The following is a 17,112-nucleotide window of genomic DNA, read 5'->3' as shown; positions in this document are numbered from 1 at the left end:
GAATTTTAAAGAGTCCTGAAACAAAGATTTACATGATAAGGCACAGTGGCTCTCGAGGCACACTGGCTCATATCTCACACTCCCAGAATCCATCGCTCACTTCTGGCAAGCCAGATAATTTGGAGAAACATGCAAGAACCTTCAGTTCCAAATAAAGCTGTTATCCAGATAAGTCTCCGTGGGATTTATTGCTTGTGTTTACAAACCTGTTCTATTCTCTTCTACAGTGTGGAAGAGGATCCCTCAGGGACAGTCAACATCACTGCCATCCCCTCAGAAGTAAACAATGGGCAGGCAACTTGAATCTGTGCCCAAGATCACTGAGAAAGGTTAAGCATGAAGGACTACGTTGAAGCAGATGGTTCCATGGCAGCTCACAAGTTCATTCATCTAGTCATTCATTCATTTTGTTTTTTAGCCTGTCTCTTTCTCTAACAAAGCTTCATGTCTAAAACATGAGAGATTGCACAAAGCAGCCATGGGGAACCCATACAATAACCACAAGAAAAAGTGCTGAAGCTCACACAAATGTAATAACAATATATTGATAATGAGAAATGTGCAATAAAGTCGACCAAATACCATGACCATTGCAAAGTGTGGATTTCAGCAAGGCTGGCAAAGAACCGTATAGCACAATAATAATTATGATTTCATTGAAGAACACTCTAAGCAGCTGTCAAGAGTCAGGCTTCCAGATAAGATCCTGTTTCAAAGATCTTCCTTGGATGATAACACCTCAAAAGCATTTCAAGGCCCTGACTGCAGTTGTTGCAGCAGCAGGGAGAACTTCAGGAATGTCTTTCTCCAAAGAAGTTACTTGATTCCAAGAGGCTAATACTACTGAAAGGGCCCAAAATTATAAGCAACCTATATGATGTCAGGTGTGGTGCAGGTAAAGGCTATAGGTTGGGCTGAAAGACGGTTTGTGGGTACTGTGTATTAGCTGGTCAGCAGTGCCTGTAAAGCCTTGCATTTAACAAGCATCAACCATCAGTTGACCGGATCCATTTCTCTACTCAAACGTTGGCCACGTTTCAGAGCTAAGTTTGCAATGTTGAACATGTATTCTGTCTCCCCACTCCCTCAGTGGTTGTGGATACCATAGCTGACTCAAATGAATGACAAGTTTTTGGATTTGCAGGTGTCAGGATGGCCAGCCTCAAGTTGTCTTGAATACACACTCCTTCATGAACCTGCCCAACTCTGGGATCCTACTCTCTGGACTGCTGAATAAGGGACATTTTGGATAGTGGGTTGGAGCTTTCTCCCAGAAATAACATTTGCTCTGCTGAAACTCATGGACCTCCTAGCCAGGAGCAGTGTGTGTGTGTGTGTGTGTGTGTGTGTGTGTGTGTTTGTATGTGTGGTGGGACAGAGAATCTCTCTTGACACTGGGGTCTCTGCATTTTGCCTGGGTGGAGTATGGATGTGTTGGGGTGGTGGTGAATTTGGGGCTGTGCCGATGTACCAGCAGAGCCAATTAGGCACTCCCACCAATGCATCTGCACAGCTTGGCTCTCCTCCTCATCCTGTCCCACCCACATATGCTAAAGCAACACTGTTGCTAGGGGGTGGGGTTCCCTAGTGCCACTCCATCCCAGATCTGCTAAATCTGAAGCTGTTGTCTCCTCTCCCAATTGACTATTAGAGAATCTTAAAGAGGCTATTTTTTCCCCTTTTCACAGAAGCGGATAGAATTTGCAGGCAAAAAAGTCTCCCCACCCTGCAAGAGTGGATTAAGCCTGGCAAACTGAAGCCAGGGTTTTTAAGCCAGGGAACCTTTAAAATTTATTTCTTTGAGAACTGGATGTAATTCTCAAGCCGTTTGGGGAGATGAAACCTACCGAATTTCAGAACAGTAGCTGCACAGCAGACGTTGCCATTTTGGGGTGGGGAAACTAGAAATCCATATTCTTCCCCTAGTGTTTTGTAGGCAATCAAGTTTGAAAACTGGTGACACGAGGAAGGTGTCCCTGAGTAAATCAGTAATAATAGACTGGCAATGAATAACACAACTGGGAGCTAATTTAAGGGACAACCAGGCTTAACAGAGAGGGGGAATTGTACCACCCCTGGATGCGGGAGGAGGACAAGGCTTTAAGGGAAATATTAATCATGCTGAACAGAAACAATTCACTGTGAAGCCAAAGAGAGGAGGGTGGGACTTTGAACAAGCAGACTAAAACCTGGAGATAAAAAAGAGCAATTATAAACTAATAAAAGCAAGAAAGAAATGTGCCCATGCAGCAGCAAGGGATGGAGAAACTCTATGAGAAGTTTGCACAAACCTAAAGAAAAACTAAGATAGAAAAGGAATGAAAAACAAATAATGGAGGGTAAGCCTCTCAATGGCTACTAGCCATAATGACTGTGCCCTGCCTTCACAATCAGAGGCAGTAATGCTTTTGAATACCAGTTGCTGGAAGCCAGAGAAGGGGAGAGTGTTCTTGTGCTTGAATCCTGCTTGCTGGTTTCCCACAGGCGTCTTGTTGGCCACTGCGAGAACAGGATGCTGGACTAAATGGGCCATTAGCAGGCTCTTATTATGTTCTTAATTAAAGTCGGTGTTGTTTGTTGAAAGCAGACGTGGATTGCAATAAAAAAGGAGCAAGTATATAACAGGAAAAGCCACAGTATTGCATTCAATGACATTTTTGTGCTAGTGCAAAGATTAGCACTAGCACAAGGGAATTCCTCCTTCACCACACCCTGAACCATCCTCAAATGTGTTCTGGGGGTTGAGGGAACAGCCAATACAGGTTTAGGGAGCACACAGGAGCATAGCTGTCGACTTTCAGATTTGAAAATAAGGGATCAGCAGCCTCACCTGTCCTGGGAACAGTCTACGGGATATCTAATAATCCGGGATAGCAGTGGGAAGCAGCGGGAAACGGCGCTGGAATATGGGAATTCCCCGCAAAAAAGAGAAGGTTGACAGCTATGCACAGGGGGGAGATGATTCCATTCTGCAAGGAGAAATTCTGGTGCTGATATAACTATCTTCTCATTGCAACATTGGAAACAACCCATGCATTTGAACTTAGGACTAGAGAAGTGGAATGACCCCATATAGAGCTCTCCTAGACGTCTGCAAAACAACCACCAAACTATCACAAAAAAGCAGAATGAACACTAATTGATTGAAGTGTTGGTTTTCAAAATTGTTGGTTAGGGAACTGGAAGTGATTGGGAAGGGTGCCAACAGCCCACCTCTTTTCTGAATGTCCTGCTTTCCCGGACAGAAATTGCAGAAGAACAACCACCATGTGAAAAACCAATTATAGAATCCTAGAACTGTAGAGTTGGAAGGGACCCTGATGATCATCTAGTCCAACTCTCTGAAATGCAGGAATATGCGGCTGTCCCATATGGGGATTGAACCTGCAACCTGTTCTAACCAACAGTGTTTCTATGTGCTCTGGTGCTCGTCACAGTGTGCTGTGTGCCAGAAGCGGTTTAGTCATGTTGGCACATGACCTAGAAAAGCTGTCTGAGGACAAACGCTGGCTGTGGACAAATGTGTATCTGAAGAAGTGTGCATGCACACGAAAGGTCATACCTAGAACTAACTTAGTTGGTCTTTAAAGTGCTACTGGAAGGAATTTTTTTATTTTATTTTGTTTAGATTTAGTTGAGTTTCTGACAATGCTGCTGAGTTTGGTGTCATCATAGCAGAGATCCTAGTGCCCCATAGCAAACTCTCACAAGCACCGCAGAACATTATTTTAGTTGTTACTTTAGGAACTGTCTAATCTCCCTGCAATAATTTAAAGGCACTGTCCTGCCAACCAAAGCCTTGTTAAAATATCAATACACCTAAGGCTCGGTTGGGAGGACAAGAGCGATGAAATATTGGGCAGGAGATAATAAAGTTGCTGAGATGATGTTTCTAAATCACACCCAAGCCAAAGGCTAAGCCGAGTGAAAAACTTTCTTGGGGAAATGATTGCTAAAAGGAAGGAGCTAACAGCCTGTTTATCCCTCATATAGCAAGCTTATTAAGGAAGAGCCAATTGGAAATGAAAATTTCGTTGACAATGTTCAGACAAGCTGCTTTTGTCGCAATATCTCTGGGTCATATGGGGAAGATACAATCAATGGCTATTTCAAGAATGCTGGGCACGGCTCAGTTTTGCAATTAAGTACAGAATTTGTTAGTGAATTGTGGTAATTGCATCCCAGTAGGTGGGAAATTGCATGGGGAAACTTAGAAATTTCCAGAGACTGCTCAAAGAGATAGGGAATGGGAAGGAGGAAGAATACACCTCCTCCCTCTTTAGATATAGGAAGTTTTGCTTACTCTAAATGGGTGTGGCTCGCCAAGGTCTCAGGCAGGATCGTTCCCCCCCATCACCACATCACTTGCTACCTAATCTTTTTTTAAATGAAGCTTAGGGATGTGGACGGAAATTGGATCACTTTGTATTCAAGGCAGTTATATGCAGCAAACACTGTCCAAAACAATGGGAGAACCAAAACAATTTTGCAATGTAGTTATCCAACCAAACAATGTTTCAAAGCTTGCATATATTAGGGGAAAGTGTGCATAAAGATATTAATGAAAATAATACACAAACATGCATTATGTATGGGGAAATTGCTTGCAAAAAATGTTCATATTAGTCAAAACCACACAGAAGCATGTGCTTATTAGGAGAAATTTGCACTAAACTGCTAAAATTGTGATGTTTTAAAAAAGACACAAGAACTCAAGTCCTGGAAAAAATGTGGAGAACCGAATTTAAGATTAGAAATAAATGGAATGGAAATTGACAAATATTTCCATGCCTACTTCCAGGATTTGAATCTGGGACCTTCTGTATATAAAAGATGTGTTCCATTTCCAGAGCCTCACTGACACATTTGTTCATATCCCTGGATCCATAGCAGTGCCAGCCAATTAACACTGCAAAAGGAGGAAGAAGAAACTTTCACAGGATGTACCCTGTCCCATCCAATAAGAATAAAAAGATCACACAAAGAAACTAGGTAGGAGAGAATCTGTCACCTGAAAGGGCAACTGCTTGGACCTCCAGAGAGATGGCTGAAGCTTTCTGATGCAACATCCTCAAATATGTCACGGTTCATTCCACACCTGGGCTTGAAAAACAACAACCCACAAACCCAAGCAGAACAGGAATACAAAAGTGTTGGCAGCTGTGCTGACTAACTCAGCTGTGGGTGGAAATTTCAGTTAGGCTTCACTGGTAAGAGACATCTGCTACCTGGACATTGGGCACTGCGAAATGAAAGCTGGAACCATCAGCCCATGGATGAGTAAGTTTGGGATATAATAGGCTATGCCATCTTGGCTCCCTTTGGAAACTTATAGCTGCAGCTAAAATTGACTCCCCGTGAAAGGTGCACCATGACTCAGACTTCATTCTCCTGCACTTTCATCGTTCAGAGATTTCAGGAGTGTTTTATAGGGGTGTTGTGGGTCTTTGAGAGGGACGCAGGTGGCGCTGTGGAAAGTCGGCGGTTCGAATCCCTGCAACGGGGTGAGCTCTCGTTGCTCTGTCCCAGCTCCTGCCAACCTAGAAGTTTGAAAGCACGCCAAAAAGTGTAAGTAGATAAGTAGGTACTGCTCCGGCGGAAAGGTAAACAGCATTTCTGTGTGCTGCTCTGGTTTCGGTTTTCCATTGCACCAGAAGCAGCTTAGTCATGCTGGCCACATGACCTGGAAAAACTGTCTGCGGACAAACGCCGGCTCCCTCGGCCTGTAAAGCGAGATGAGTGCCAAAACCCCAGAGTTGTCTGTGACTGGACTTAACTGTCAGAGGTCCTTTACCTTTACCTTTTTTGTGGGTCTTTGAACATCCAAACTGGGTGGCTGTTTGGGTAATTTCTTGGCCTAACAGTGTTGATTACTATAGTCCAGGAGTAATGCAATGTGATACTTTCCAGAAGTTGTTGGACTTCATCTCCCACCATCCTTACCCATCGGGCATGCTGAAGGATTGTTATGAACTTTCGCAATACCTCAGGTTACATCACACCATGTTGACAAATCCTCATCACAACAAGGGTATATTGCTTTGAGAGAGAATCCAGAATGGTCACTGGCAAATATAATCTCCAGTCCTGCATATACATTGGCTGCTCTTACTTTAGATAAAACTTTAACCTGGAGCAAGAAACCATTGATACTCCTGCCTGTTTGCAAAAAAGCTTTATTAGGTAGTGATGGATGGTTATCAGGGACACGGACAATCACTGCAAAGTAATGATGTTTCTGCCTTTCATTTGGCACTTGCTGGAAAACTAGCAAGCATGTCATTTATAATCAGTGCCATTTTGGCAAGTAAGCAGAATATAAATTTAGCAACCAATATTGAAAGTTGAAACAATGGCTGATGTCCAAATAACTGTTTTAGGCATGGGCTAAATGTATGTATGCCCAGTGAAATGTTTGACTCCCAACCCATTGGAACATCAGGAAGCAGCTTTATAATAGGCTAGCTATTCTGTCCATCTTAGCTCATGGTTGTTTACTTTGACTGTTAGCAACTTTCAGGGTCTCAGGTGGTCTTTCATGTCCCTTACTTTACCTGGTCCTTTACACTGGGCCCAAAGTATTCAGCCCAGATTCCACCAGTTTGGGGAGTTTGGGAGCTGTACAAAAACAGCCTCAAGAAATGGGAACAACTTTGGAGGGCCCAATGATGTTGAATAATTTCTAGGGGAGGGAAAGTGACCGTTGTTGGTGGGAGAGCAGAGGGGGTTCTTTATTGGTTTTGGCCAATGGAGTAGCCATTGCAGTTGACCAAGAGACACCCTTAAAAAGGAGGCTGCATTGTTCAAAATTGAGAAAGAACACTTCTTTGCAGGAAAAGAAGAACAAACCCTCTTCCAGTCCATAAACAATGACAGGTCTCCTCAAAATTATTAGAATTTGTCTCCCCATACACACAAATAAGTTGCCAGAAATCCTTCTTTCGTGAGGGACAAATGGTTCCATGAAAACATGTGTGTGTGAGTGATATTTGGCCCAGGACTGCTTTAGCTGGAGATGCCAGAGATTAAAACTAGGACCTTCCTGTGGTCCAGGAAGCTGCCTTATACTGACTTGGACCATCAATCCACATAGCTCAGCATTGTCCATATTGACTGGCAGGGGCTGTCTGGGTTTTCAGGCAGGGGATGTTCTCAGCCCTACCTAGAGATGATGGGATTGAACCTGGGACCTTTCTCATGCAAAACAGACACTGTACCACTGAGATATGACCCTTCCTGTAGTGCTCTTCCGCTGAGCCACAGTCCCTCTCCTGCTATGAGTAGCAAGCTCTGCCTTTATGTCATCATCACAGGCTACCTTTGAAATTTCACTCAGTTTCAAAAGTGGTTCCCCAGGCAGCATAGGAAGGGAAGGGGAAGCTCTTAGGGAAACGTAAGCCCAAACTCCCTCAGGCAGGTGGAACTCATCGCACCAGAAAACTCTGACTAGCCGTTCTCATATTTGGATTCCTTCAAAAGTAGAAGGATGCTCCACACTGCTAGAGTAAAAAGCAGTTCATTTCTTCCTCTCTTCCTCTCTCTCTCTCTCTCTCTCTCTCCCTCTCTCTGTTTGTTTGGCTGTTTGCAAGTTTTCGTCTGCCTTCCCTTTGCTAATTAACCAAATGTGCTAATTAAGCCGAGTAGCCTGCTTGCTGTACAGGCAAGTCTTTTGCTAAAAGCTATGTTTTGGTCGAGCAGCACAGTGTTAAATGTTTTGTAACATCCCAAAAGAGCAATTGCAGAAAAAAGCAAGTTAAGATGGTGTCAGTCACTTGTGCTCAATCTGTTTCTCTTTTCTTCTCCTTCCTGCACACCATCATGTGCAAAACTAACTACTTCCAAGAGGGAACAGACCCTGGACATCACTTAGCAGCTAAGCTCATTCTAAACAATGGCCTTGTAGTAAGTAACCAGTGGAAGATGCTCTACTAGGGCGAATGGCACCCCACCAACCTGAGTCTGCAATCAGCCAGCCCCACCTGCCTCCCTTCTTAATTGCAACCAGACCTCCTCCTTTAAAGCGCATCCAGACACGGGGAATATTAGTTTACATTTGCACTGCTATCTCAGTGACGTCTGTGCTGGCTTGGTCATGTCCACAGAATTGAAGGTGGCAGGATCACCAAGGATATGCTCTAGGGGGAACTGGCTTCAGGCACCAGACCCATTGGCAGACCAACTCTGCGTTACGAAGAAGAAGAAGAAGAAGAAGAAGAAGAAGAAGAAGAAGAAGAAGAAGAAGAAGGGTAGTAGTAGTAGTAGTAGTAGTTTGGATTTGATATCCCGCCTTTCACTCCCCTTCAGGAGTCTCAAAGCGGCTGACATTCTCCTTTCCCTTCCTCCCCCACAACAAACACACTGTGAGGTGAGTGGGGCTGAGAGACTTCAAAGAAGTGTGACTAGCCCAAGGTCACCCAGCAGCTGCATGTGGAGGAGCGGGGAATCGAACCTGGTTCACCAGATTACGAGACTACCGCTCTTAACCACTACACCACACTGGCTCTCTAAAAGAGGTCTCTAAATGAGGCATGAAGGCTGGCAACACCAACCCCACCATGTGAGAATCCCTTGCAGACGACCACAGTGCCTGGAGAGAGACAGGTTGTACATTCGTAGCAGTGACCAGAGGATGAACGACTGCTGGGAGGAGCGCAGAGAGAAGAAGCACCATGCTGCATCTGCAGCAGCGCAACCGGATGCCGTCATCTGCCCCAGCTGCAACAAAACATATCTCTCCCATATTGGTCAACATGGCTACAACAGGTGCTGTAGCTCTCCAACAGTTTGACCTCACCCCCAAATGCGCTCTCCTCAATTGTTTGTTGAGACAGACAGATGCCAACGACAACAATGCATATGACCTGTTCTCTAATGTTCCTTTCGGTCTTGATGTAGAACTTTTTGACCAGTATACTGGCAAGCTGTACTGCATTTCATTCACACCGACAACCAAGTTCACTGGACAAAGTTGCTGCTCCCCTACCCTTTCCGCACATGTGTGCTTCTGTTTCCCCATGAAAACGGCAGCAAATAACTATACGCTGCTTAACCACCCCCAATTTTGTCATTTTACTCCCATGATTTTCTGGATTCAATCAAATAGCACAGAAATGAGGGCTAAGCATGCACTGTATTCTGGTAGTTTTCTGGAAGTGGGTTTTATATCATGTGAAAAGTCAAATACAGTGGTACCTCAGTTTTTCGAACGTCTCCGTTGACGAACATTTTGGTTTACGAACACCGTAAACCCGGAAGTAGATGCTTTGGTTTTCGAACAAGCCTTGGAAGTCGAACATGCCATGCGGCTTCCATTGAATGCAAGATCCTGAGGTTTTTGAACGTTGCAGAACTCGAACGGTCTTTCAAAATGGATTATGTTAGAAAACCGAGGTACCACTGTATAGGGTGGAGATTAACAGTGAAGGAAACATCAAGGAAATGGAATGAACTGCTGTGAGAATGAGGCCTTGGTCTCATTCCTGCCCTTGTAGAACTCAGCAGGGAGGAGGGTGCAGAATTAGTTGGCTCTGCCTCTTATTGGCTCTGGCTCCACCTACTGTTGGTTTCCCACTTTCCACTGTTCTTATCCCAGAGGGCACCAGCCAGGATGGTAGTAACCATCTCTTTCGTCCACAAGAGCAATAGGACGTCAACCTGCTTTGTAAACTTGTCCCTTCCCAGCAGCTGGCCCTACAGATGGCCTTTAAAGCAATGTCTGTTCCAGACTAATAATTTTGCTGAGTGAATTATTGTGCATAATTTATAAAGAGGTGCAGGAACTAAGTACAGTGGGTGTGCCTGTCCTTCTGGACTGATATAGCCTAGGGAGGGTGGCACCTTAAAAACGCATCAGCAGCCACGGTTTTGGCTCACGTTTCAGGACACAGCTGTGGGCACTCTGTATTCAGAGGATTTGACAGAAGGGCTTTTGCATCATTCCACAAACTTGTTGAGTGTTGACGCAACACGGTGACAATGATTCTGTGAAGGGGAGCGGCAGCTGCTAAGAATTCTTAGTACCCTCAACAAACTACAGTTCTCAGGATTCTTTGGGGTGGCTGGGGGGGGGTCATGGTAGGTCAAACTCAGGACAGTACAGTAGGATATGTACCCAGGAAGTTCTTTTTCTCCTTGAGAAAAAGAGAAATGCCCTCGCCCTGAAACCACAAGCTGCTCCAGCTCTAGAAACCAAGGGAAAGAGAATCTGTGTCAAGAAAGGGTTTTTGTTACGTTTTAACAGTTGGACGAAATAAAAATATTTATTTCATCCCTTGACTATGTGCTTAATCACACTTACAGTTTACTACTCAGGGTTTGGCAAGGCTCATTGTCTTCGATGAGTCTGCAGAGAGAAAACAAGAAATTGTAAGTTACTAGTCCTTATGAAGATGTCCGTGATGGAGTCCAGAGGATCTGGGCCTGGGAGACCTGTCGGGATCTCTGCTCGGCCAAGCTGATAAAGCTCATCTTCCTCCGGCCGAGCCTTTGGAATCGCCCTCCCAACGTATAATTAAGGACCTGAGCCTTTGATAAGGCTCCAAGGCACGTTCCCCCATTCAGCAGAGAATCCAGCACAGGAAAGAGACGAGAGGTGTGGGCTACGTTGTAAAGAGTTTTATTTCTTAACTACGCAGACAAAAAACATCCTCTCTCTATGAAAGCAGAGATCAACTGAACAACAAAGGAACTGGAAACCAGTAACGTCACATCCAGCTCCCGTGAGACTTCCAATAGCCTGGAATGTCTCTGGAATGTAAACAGAGCCTTGTGACTCTAAGCAGCTGCTCAGTGGCAAATAGAAACTAACAAGACCTGGGTTTTAGATCCCAGTTAAGCCATGCTACGAGGATGGGCAAAATAAAGTGTATCAGTTTGCTTTAGAAATAGAGATGTGTTTGAAATCCTGGGGAAATGATATGCAAATTTTCAATGAGCCATGGTCCTTTGACCACCACAGCTACCCAACCTCCCTTTGTGAAATTCATTCATTCTTCTCTAACAATTCTAAGAAAGATAGACCAATGATCTGCATTGGTATGAAGTAGCTTCCTATATCACCTGTGGTTTACCTGCCCTATAGTACATCACATCCCTTGGTCCTCTAGTTCAGTATTTTTTTTTTTTCAAATTACATAATGCTTGGCAGCTGCTTTGCAGTAATTTGGGCCTCTAGGTGGTCTTTCGTAGCTGTGCCTAGAGATGCAAAGTCTTGAAATTGGGACTTTTTAAATGTATATCACATGTTCTACCACTGAGCCACAGTCCTTTGTCTTCATAGTGTACATCAAAGATATATCAGGTGGTCATAGGAACACAGGAAGATGCTTCAGAACCTTGATCCAGTATTGTCTACAGGAGGGATTCCCAAACTTGGGTCCAGCTCTTTCTGGACTACAATCCCATCATCCCTGGCCACTGGTCCTGCTAGCTTGGGATGATGGGAGCTGTAGTCCAAAACCAGCTGGAGACCCATGTTTGGGGAAACTCTGGTCTACAGTGACTGGCAATGGGTCTCCAGGATTTCAGGGAGTCTCGCCCTCCCACCTGGAGACACTTGGGATTGACCTTGAGACGTTCTGCATGTATAGCAGATGTTTTACCACTGAGCTACAGCAGACATTGTCCCATAAAAATAATGGAAGAGGAAAAACATATTCCCTATCTGTTAATTAACTGAGTTCCCATATATCTTACTGCACTTTCAAGTCACAGGAAATTGATTATAAGAAAGTTGGAGAAGGATTTGATTCCATCAGGCTGCCTTTCCATCAGTTGTCACCTGCAATAGCCATCTCACCAGGCTATAAGAGAATACTACATGCAAAAATTAAAAAAGTGTGAGATCTGCTTATTTTATAATTTACCAGGCAGGATTTCTCATCTGAAAGTGGCTCAGAGTGACAGAGTCTTTTTCCTGCAAGTTACATTTTGGCTGAACAAGGTCCTCTAGACAAAATTACTCTATGGAGAATTTAGCAAAAGGAGGGTGCTTGATATGTAAATATTGATGCTGGCTGTGCAGATTTACCTTTAAGAAAGTAATTTTCAGCTTCAATTTATATGCAATTAACTCCAGCAAAGCTCCCCTAAAGACATGTGGTTTTGATGGGCAGGGCCTTAGAAGCATACATAATAGGTTGGAAACTCTTCTTACCCTTTTAAAGAATACGTTATAAATACAGCTGAATGACCACAGATGTAGCTGTCAGTTATCGGTCTTGTTTTTTTAAATGGATTAGCTGACGAAAATAAATTATTATAAAAAGTTCAGACAGGTACAGATTGAGACTCTTTAGGGATGGCGGCCGTTTTTGAAGACTAAAGCATTACAGAAATAATCCCCACAACATATATTGCCTGACAAGAAAGGCAAAAAATATAAATCACGTACAACAGGCGTTCCTTCCAGATGTTGCGGGACTACAGCTCCCATCATCCCTCACCTCTGGCCATGCTAGCTGAGGCTCATGGGAGCTGAAGTCCAGAACATCTGAAGAGCACCAAATAGAATACCCTGAGGTACATTGCAGCTTGGGTTAACCATTCACGGGTGTCAAACACAGCCTGCTTGGGGTGGGTCTGTACATCAGGTTTGCATTCTGGGAGTGCTCCAGGGTGGGCTGCAGGGCTAGGGAGGGCTGTGGCCTGGGAAAGCCTCCAGGGGCCCACACAGATAGGTCTAGAGCAGGCATAGGCAAACTCGGCCCTCCAGATGTTTTGGGACTACAACTCCCATCAACCCTAGCTAACAGGACCAGTGGTCAGGGATGATGGGACCTGTAGTCTCAACGCATCTGGAGGGCCAAGTTTGCCTATGCCTGCTCTAGAGGGCACTCTTCCCAGCCTTACTGGAGAGAGAGAGAAAGAGAGCACACAGAACATTACAAAGTCAACACTAAAGGGTTTTATCCTTTGGTCTTTCAAATTTTGAGACATAAAAAATTTAACAGAGCGCTGTATTAAATCCTGATGTCACTTATAGATGGTTTATGAAGAGGTTGTACTCATATCTAGTCCCCCTCCCCCTGCAGCTGAAAAATATATATGACATTGACACAGAAGAGTGACTAAGAAGGGGAAAAGCTTCAATTGAACATTCCGCCCCAGGCATCTCATCTTAAAAAGGGGCCTAGGACGAAGGCAAAACTATCCTGCTTTGTTTCGTACCTGTTTAAATCTCTTGTAAAAGTTTCTTGTCACCTAGGATGGATAAATCTGTCCAGTCCGGTTCCTCCTTTCCCCATTTTTTCACCTCATCACATTCTACATCAGTTTGTAATTTTTTTTTAAAAAAGTCCTCACAAAATTTGTTACTATTTTTGTGTGTATTCTGGCCAACGTACACATTTTTGCATGCAATGCATTTTTCTATGTTGTTTTTACTGACCTATGCATTGATATGTACATTTTCTGTTAACATGTGTGTTTTTGTACGAATCTTTTTTGTTGCCAAAGTGCATCGCAAAATTTGGAGGCGTGTGAATTTTGAAGGATGAGTGTGTTTCCTTTGCAAGTTGTTTCAGAAATGGGTAATTAAGGAGGGTTCTATTAAAAGGTGAACGGCGCTGAATTTCTGCCCCATCAATAGTTGCCACATACAGAGGTACCTCAGGTTAAGTAATTAATTCATTCTGGAGGTCCATTCTTAACCTGAAACTGTTCTTAACCTGAAGCACCACTTTAGCTAATGGGGCTTCCCACAGCTGCCGCGTTGCCAGAGCACGATTTCTGTTCTCATCCTAAAGCAAAGTTCTTAACCCGAGGCAATATTTCTGGGTTAGCGGAGTCTGTAACCTGAAGCGTATGTAACCCAAGGTACCACTGTAGGCTGATACACTGACGTAAGCATGGCCTTATCGATGGTCCATTCAACAGCCTGTCCCATCTCCACTCCTGTTCCTTCAACTGTCTTACATTTCTTTTTTCCTCCTCCCTCCCAATTCCTTTTCCTTTTGTGTCATTTCTTTCAGAATGCAAATACGAAGGCAGGGCCTGTTTTAGGAGTAACATTTGTAAGATTTTCTGACTGCTTTCTGGGTGTGCGGGCAAGTGCCGAAGAGCAAGATGAAAATGTTTAAAAATAAATAAACAAGCAAGCAATTCATAGATACGTGAAATAAAACAAAATAGATAAGCAGTCACCCTGCATCACCAATATCAGATTGTTCCAGGGGGAATCAGACCATTTGGAAAAAACAATGCTTCAAAGAGTTAAAAGAGTTTAACCCTACATTCTTTACCAGTTTGATACAAGTTTAACCACTTGGCTATCTGAAATATCTACCGTAGCTCCGATCTTGAAAAACACAGACTGCACAGACGAGTGAAACTTTTTCAGCATGGCTAAGCATGGGACCTCGTTAATGAAAAAAGTTTCATCTCAAGATATGTAATATTACATTCTGCATCGCCATTGCCTGCAGGAATATCTTTGGAAGAAGATAGCCTTATCATCTGGCTCAAGTCCTTTGGGCATATGCAACTGCGACCAAAATGCCCATCCATCTTGTAATAAATAACACTGAAATGTCAGGTTATGAATCAAAATGCACAGGGCAAGAAAGATTCTAATCTGCAGAGCACGGGAGCAGTGCATAACTGAATGTCCACCTGGGCTTCGTATAAACCTAATGAGGATGGGAAGGCAGAGGCTACAACCTCCCCTCCATCTAAACAAAGACTTACTGTTTAGGGAAGCTTTTAATGTTTAACAGACCATTGTATTTTAATATTTTGTTGGAAGCCGCCCAGAGTGGCTGGGGAAGCCCAGCCAGATGGGTGGGGTATAAATAATGAATTATTATTATTATTATTATTATTATTATTATTATTATTATTACCCAGTGCCTAATCTCACAAAGCTGCAATGACTGCTATGAGGTAGGCGAAAACCAAATGTCTGGACCCAGTTTGCCAAGTGGAAAGAACTCCTGCCCGGCCCCAAAAATATGGCGGCCGACATTTGTCCAAAGCAAGGTCATATCATAGCAAAGCATAAAAAGAGGGTGGGTAGATGGGAGATTCAGTGAAGGGCTATGCCGTGGTTTAAATGTCCCTGTGGCCACGCCCCCTGCCAGCACTGAGTGGCCAGTGAGGGCCACCCCTGGACATGGCTAAACAGTGATGAGGAGGGCATTGATCACCTCCTCTGGCCGGATCACTGCGGGGCCAAAGGCCACAACACCGCCTACCAAGTACAGTGGTACCTCAGGTTAAGAACTTAATTCGTTCTGGAGGTCCGTTCTTAACCTGAAACTATTCTTAACTTGAGGCACATGATTTCTGTTCTCATCCTGAAGCAAAGTTCTTAACCCGAGGCACTATTTCTGGGTTAGTGGAGTCTGTAACCTGAAGCGTCTGTAACCTGAAGCTTCTGTAACCCGAGGTATCACTGTAACTTAAGCAGACATGTCATACAACATATAAACACAAAGTGTGTAACATAAAAACATAAACAAACGAACAGGTTAAGTTAAACAAGATATTGTGAAGGATCTTAACACAGGGCTACCATCTTGGACCACAGCCTTGTTTACTTTGGAATGTGTAGTTCTGCCCTGCGAGGCAGAGACAAATCACCTACCCTCCAATTCTTTCCAAACAATACCGACTGTTTACTGCTAACTGGCTGCTTAAGAGTCCCCAGCGCACCCCTTCACATCAATTCAGAACAAACAACACGGGTACACCTGCTATGTGCCACTTCAAATCCAGCTGTTTCGGTGTGTCTTCCTAATCCCACACTGCCATTTGACTCTGAAATTTAGGAGTATTTGCTCAAGGGTATAAACAAGGCTTCTCAGGAAGCAGAGAGGAAACAAGAGTGGAAGAAAGCAAGAGAGAGAGAGAGGGAGGGAGAGAGAGGGGGGGGGCAGGGAGTATATTGGTGCAAAGCACAGTAGGGACCCAAATCCATCTTCACTGTAAAGCCCTAGAAAGACCCATGTTGGTCCGAGCACTTGACTCCAAAGCTTAGCTAGAGACAGCCTTAAGCAAAAGGTGACTAGCTGGTTACTGCCTTTTGTAACAGCAGCGTTTTATGGGTGGCTGTTTACAGGTGGCTACATGCTGCTAAGGATCACTCAAACAGCCAGAGGCGACTTTAGGGCAGTGCAAGCAGGGGAGCGGCAGTCAAGGAAGGTGCTTTCTTAAAGACTGATAAGAGCTTGCTGGGCTTTTGGAAGAAAGCACAGGGGGTCTAACAGGGTCCTAGAGTCTTATTACCTCCTTCCCAAAGATGGAGGGGGGGGCGCGCAAATGTTGGCCTCGCACAGGGCGGCATATTACCAAGGTCTGCCGCTGCAAACAGTGGTAAGCATCTTCATTTCAATTCCGTTTTTTTTCCCTGAAGCAGTTTTACAGAACTTCATCAGTGGTGCTTTTTTTTTTTTTTTTTTTTGAACCCTGGAAGCTTTAGGCCTGCTGACTCAGAGCAGAATGTCTTTCAGATGTGGGCTGAAAGATTCACAGTGGAATGATTACAGCACCAAGGGATACGGTTTTTTTTGTTGGCGAAAGGTATATGCTGCCTTCCCGCTCATCAGGGACCATCACAGAGGTTAGGAATGGAACACAGTACGCTTTAGATGTTGCTGGACTCCAGCTCCCATCAGCCACAGCCAGCAGAGCCAGTGGTCAAGGATGATGGGGGTTGTAGTCCAACCTGGAGGGCAACATGTCAGCTACCTTTTTAAATAATTTTTATTAAGAATTTTCAACATAACAAATTATCAAAACATATCATCTTCCTTATTTTCCCCATTTTCCCCCTCCCCCCAAAAGACCCTCCCCCCAAACTTCAGCTCCTTTCTCTGATTTTTCAACACATGTTATTCTCTGCATATTGTAAAATTGTAAAGATCCTTAAATTATCTGTTATGTTAACAATCAATACATTTGTGTATGTTTATTCAAAACCTGCCAAGGAGTGCAATTCATTTTGTTGTTTTTTTAAATAGTTTGTAAAAAGTTCCCATTCTTCTTTAAAGTCACAGTTGTCCTTGTCTCACAGTTTGTATGTCAATTTCACCAATTCTGCATAGTCCATCAATTTCTCTTGCCATTGTTCTTTGGTCGGGATTTCCTCATTCTTCCATCCTTGTGCTATTAAGA

At 44.0% G+C, this 17,112-nt stretch overlaps 1 protein-coding gene across 3 annotated transcripts in view; it reads right to left on the bottom strand.

Annotated features, from left to right (window-relative positions):
- The window catches only part of KCNMB2 (potassium calcium-activated channel subfamily M regulatory beta subunit 2), a 312,693-nt gene that overhangs the window by 177,911 nt on the left and 117,670 nt on the right, over positions 1-17,112 (bottom strand). The window contains exon 2 of one of the 3 annotated variants that reach the window (XM_081862818.1): positions 10,298-10,342. The exons of the other annotated variants lie outside the window; for them this stretch is intronic. Within the exon in view, the coding sequence (XP_081718944.1) occupies positions 10,298-10,342 (45 nt within the window). The remainder of the gene's footprint in view (positions 1-10,297; positions 10,343-17,112) is intronic. 3 annotated transcript variants of the gene reach the window in all.

The sequence above is a fragment of the Podarcis erhardii genome (genome assembly GCF_964252035.2).
Source record: "Podarcis erhardii genome assembly, chromosome: 5".
NCBI classification, from domain to species: Eukaryota; Metazoa; Chordata; class Lepidosauria; order Squamata; family Lacertidae; genus Podarcis; species Podarcis erhardii.
Note: the sequence above shows the minus strand (reverse complement) of the source record. Positions and strands in the feature narration are given on the sequence as shown.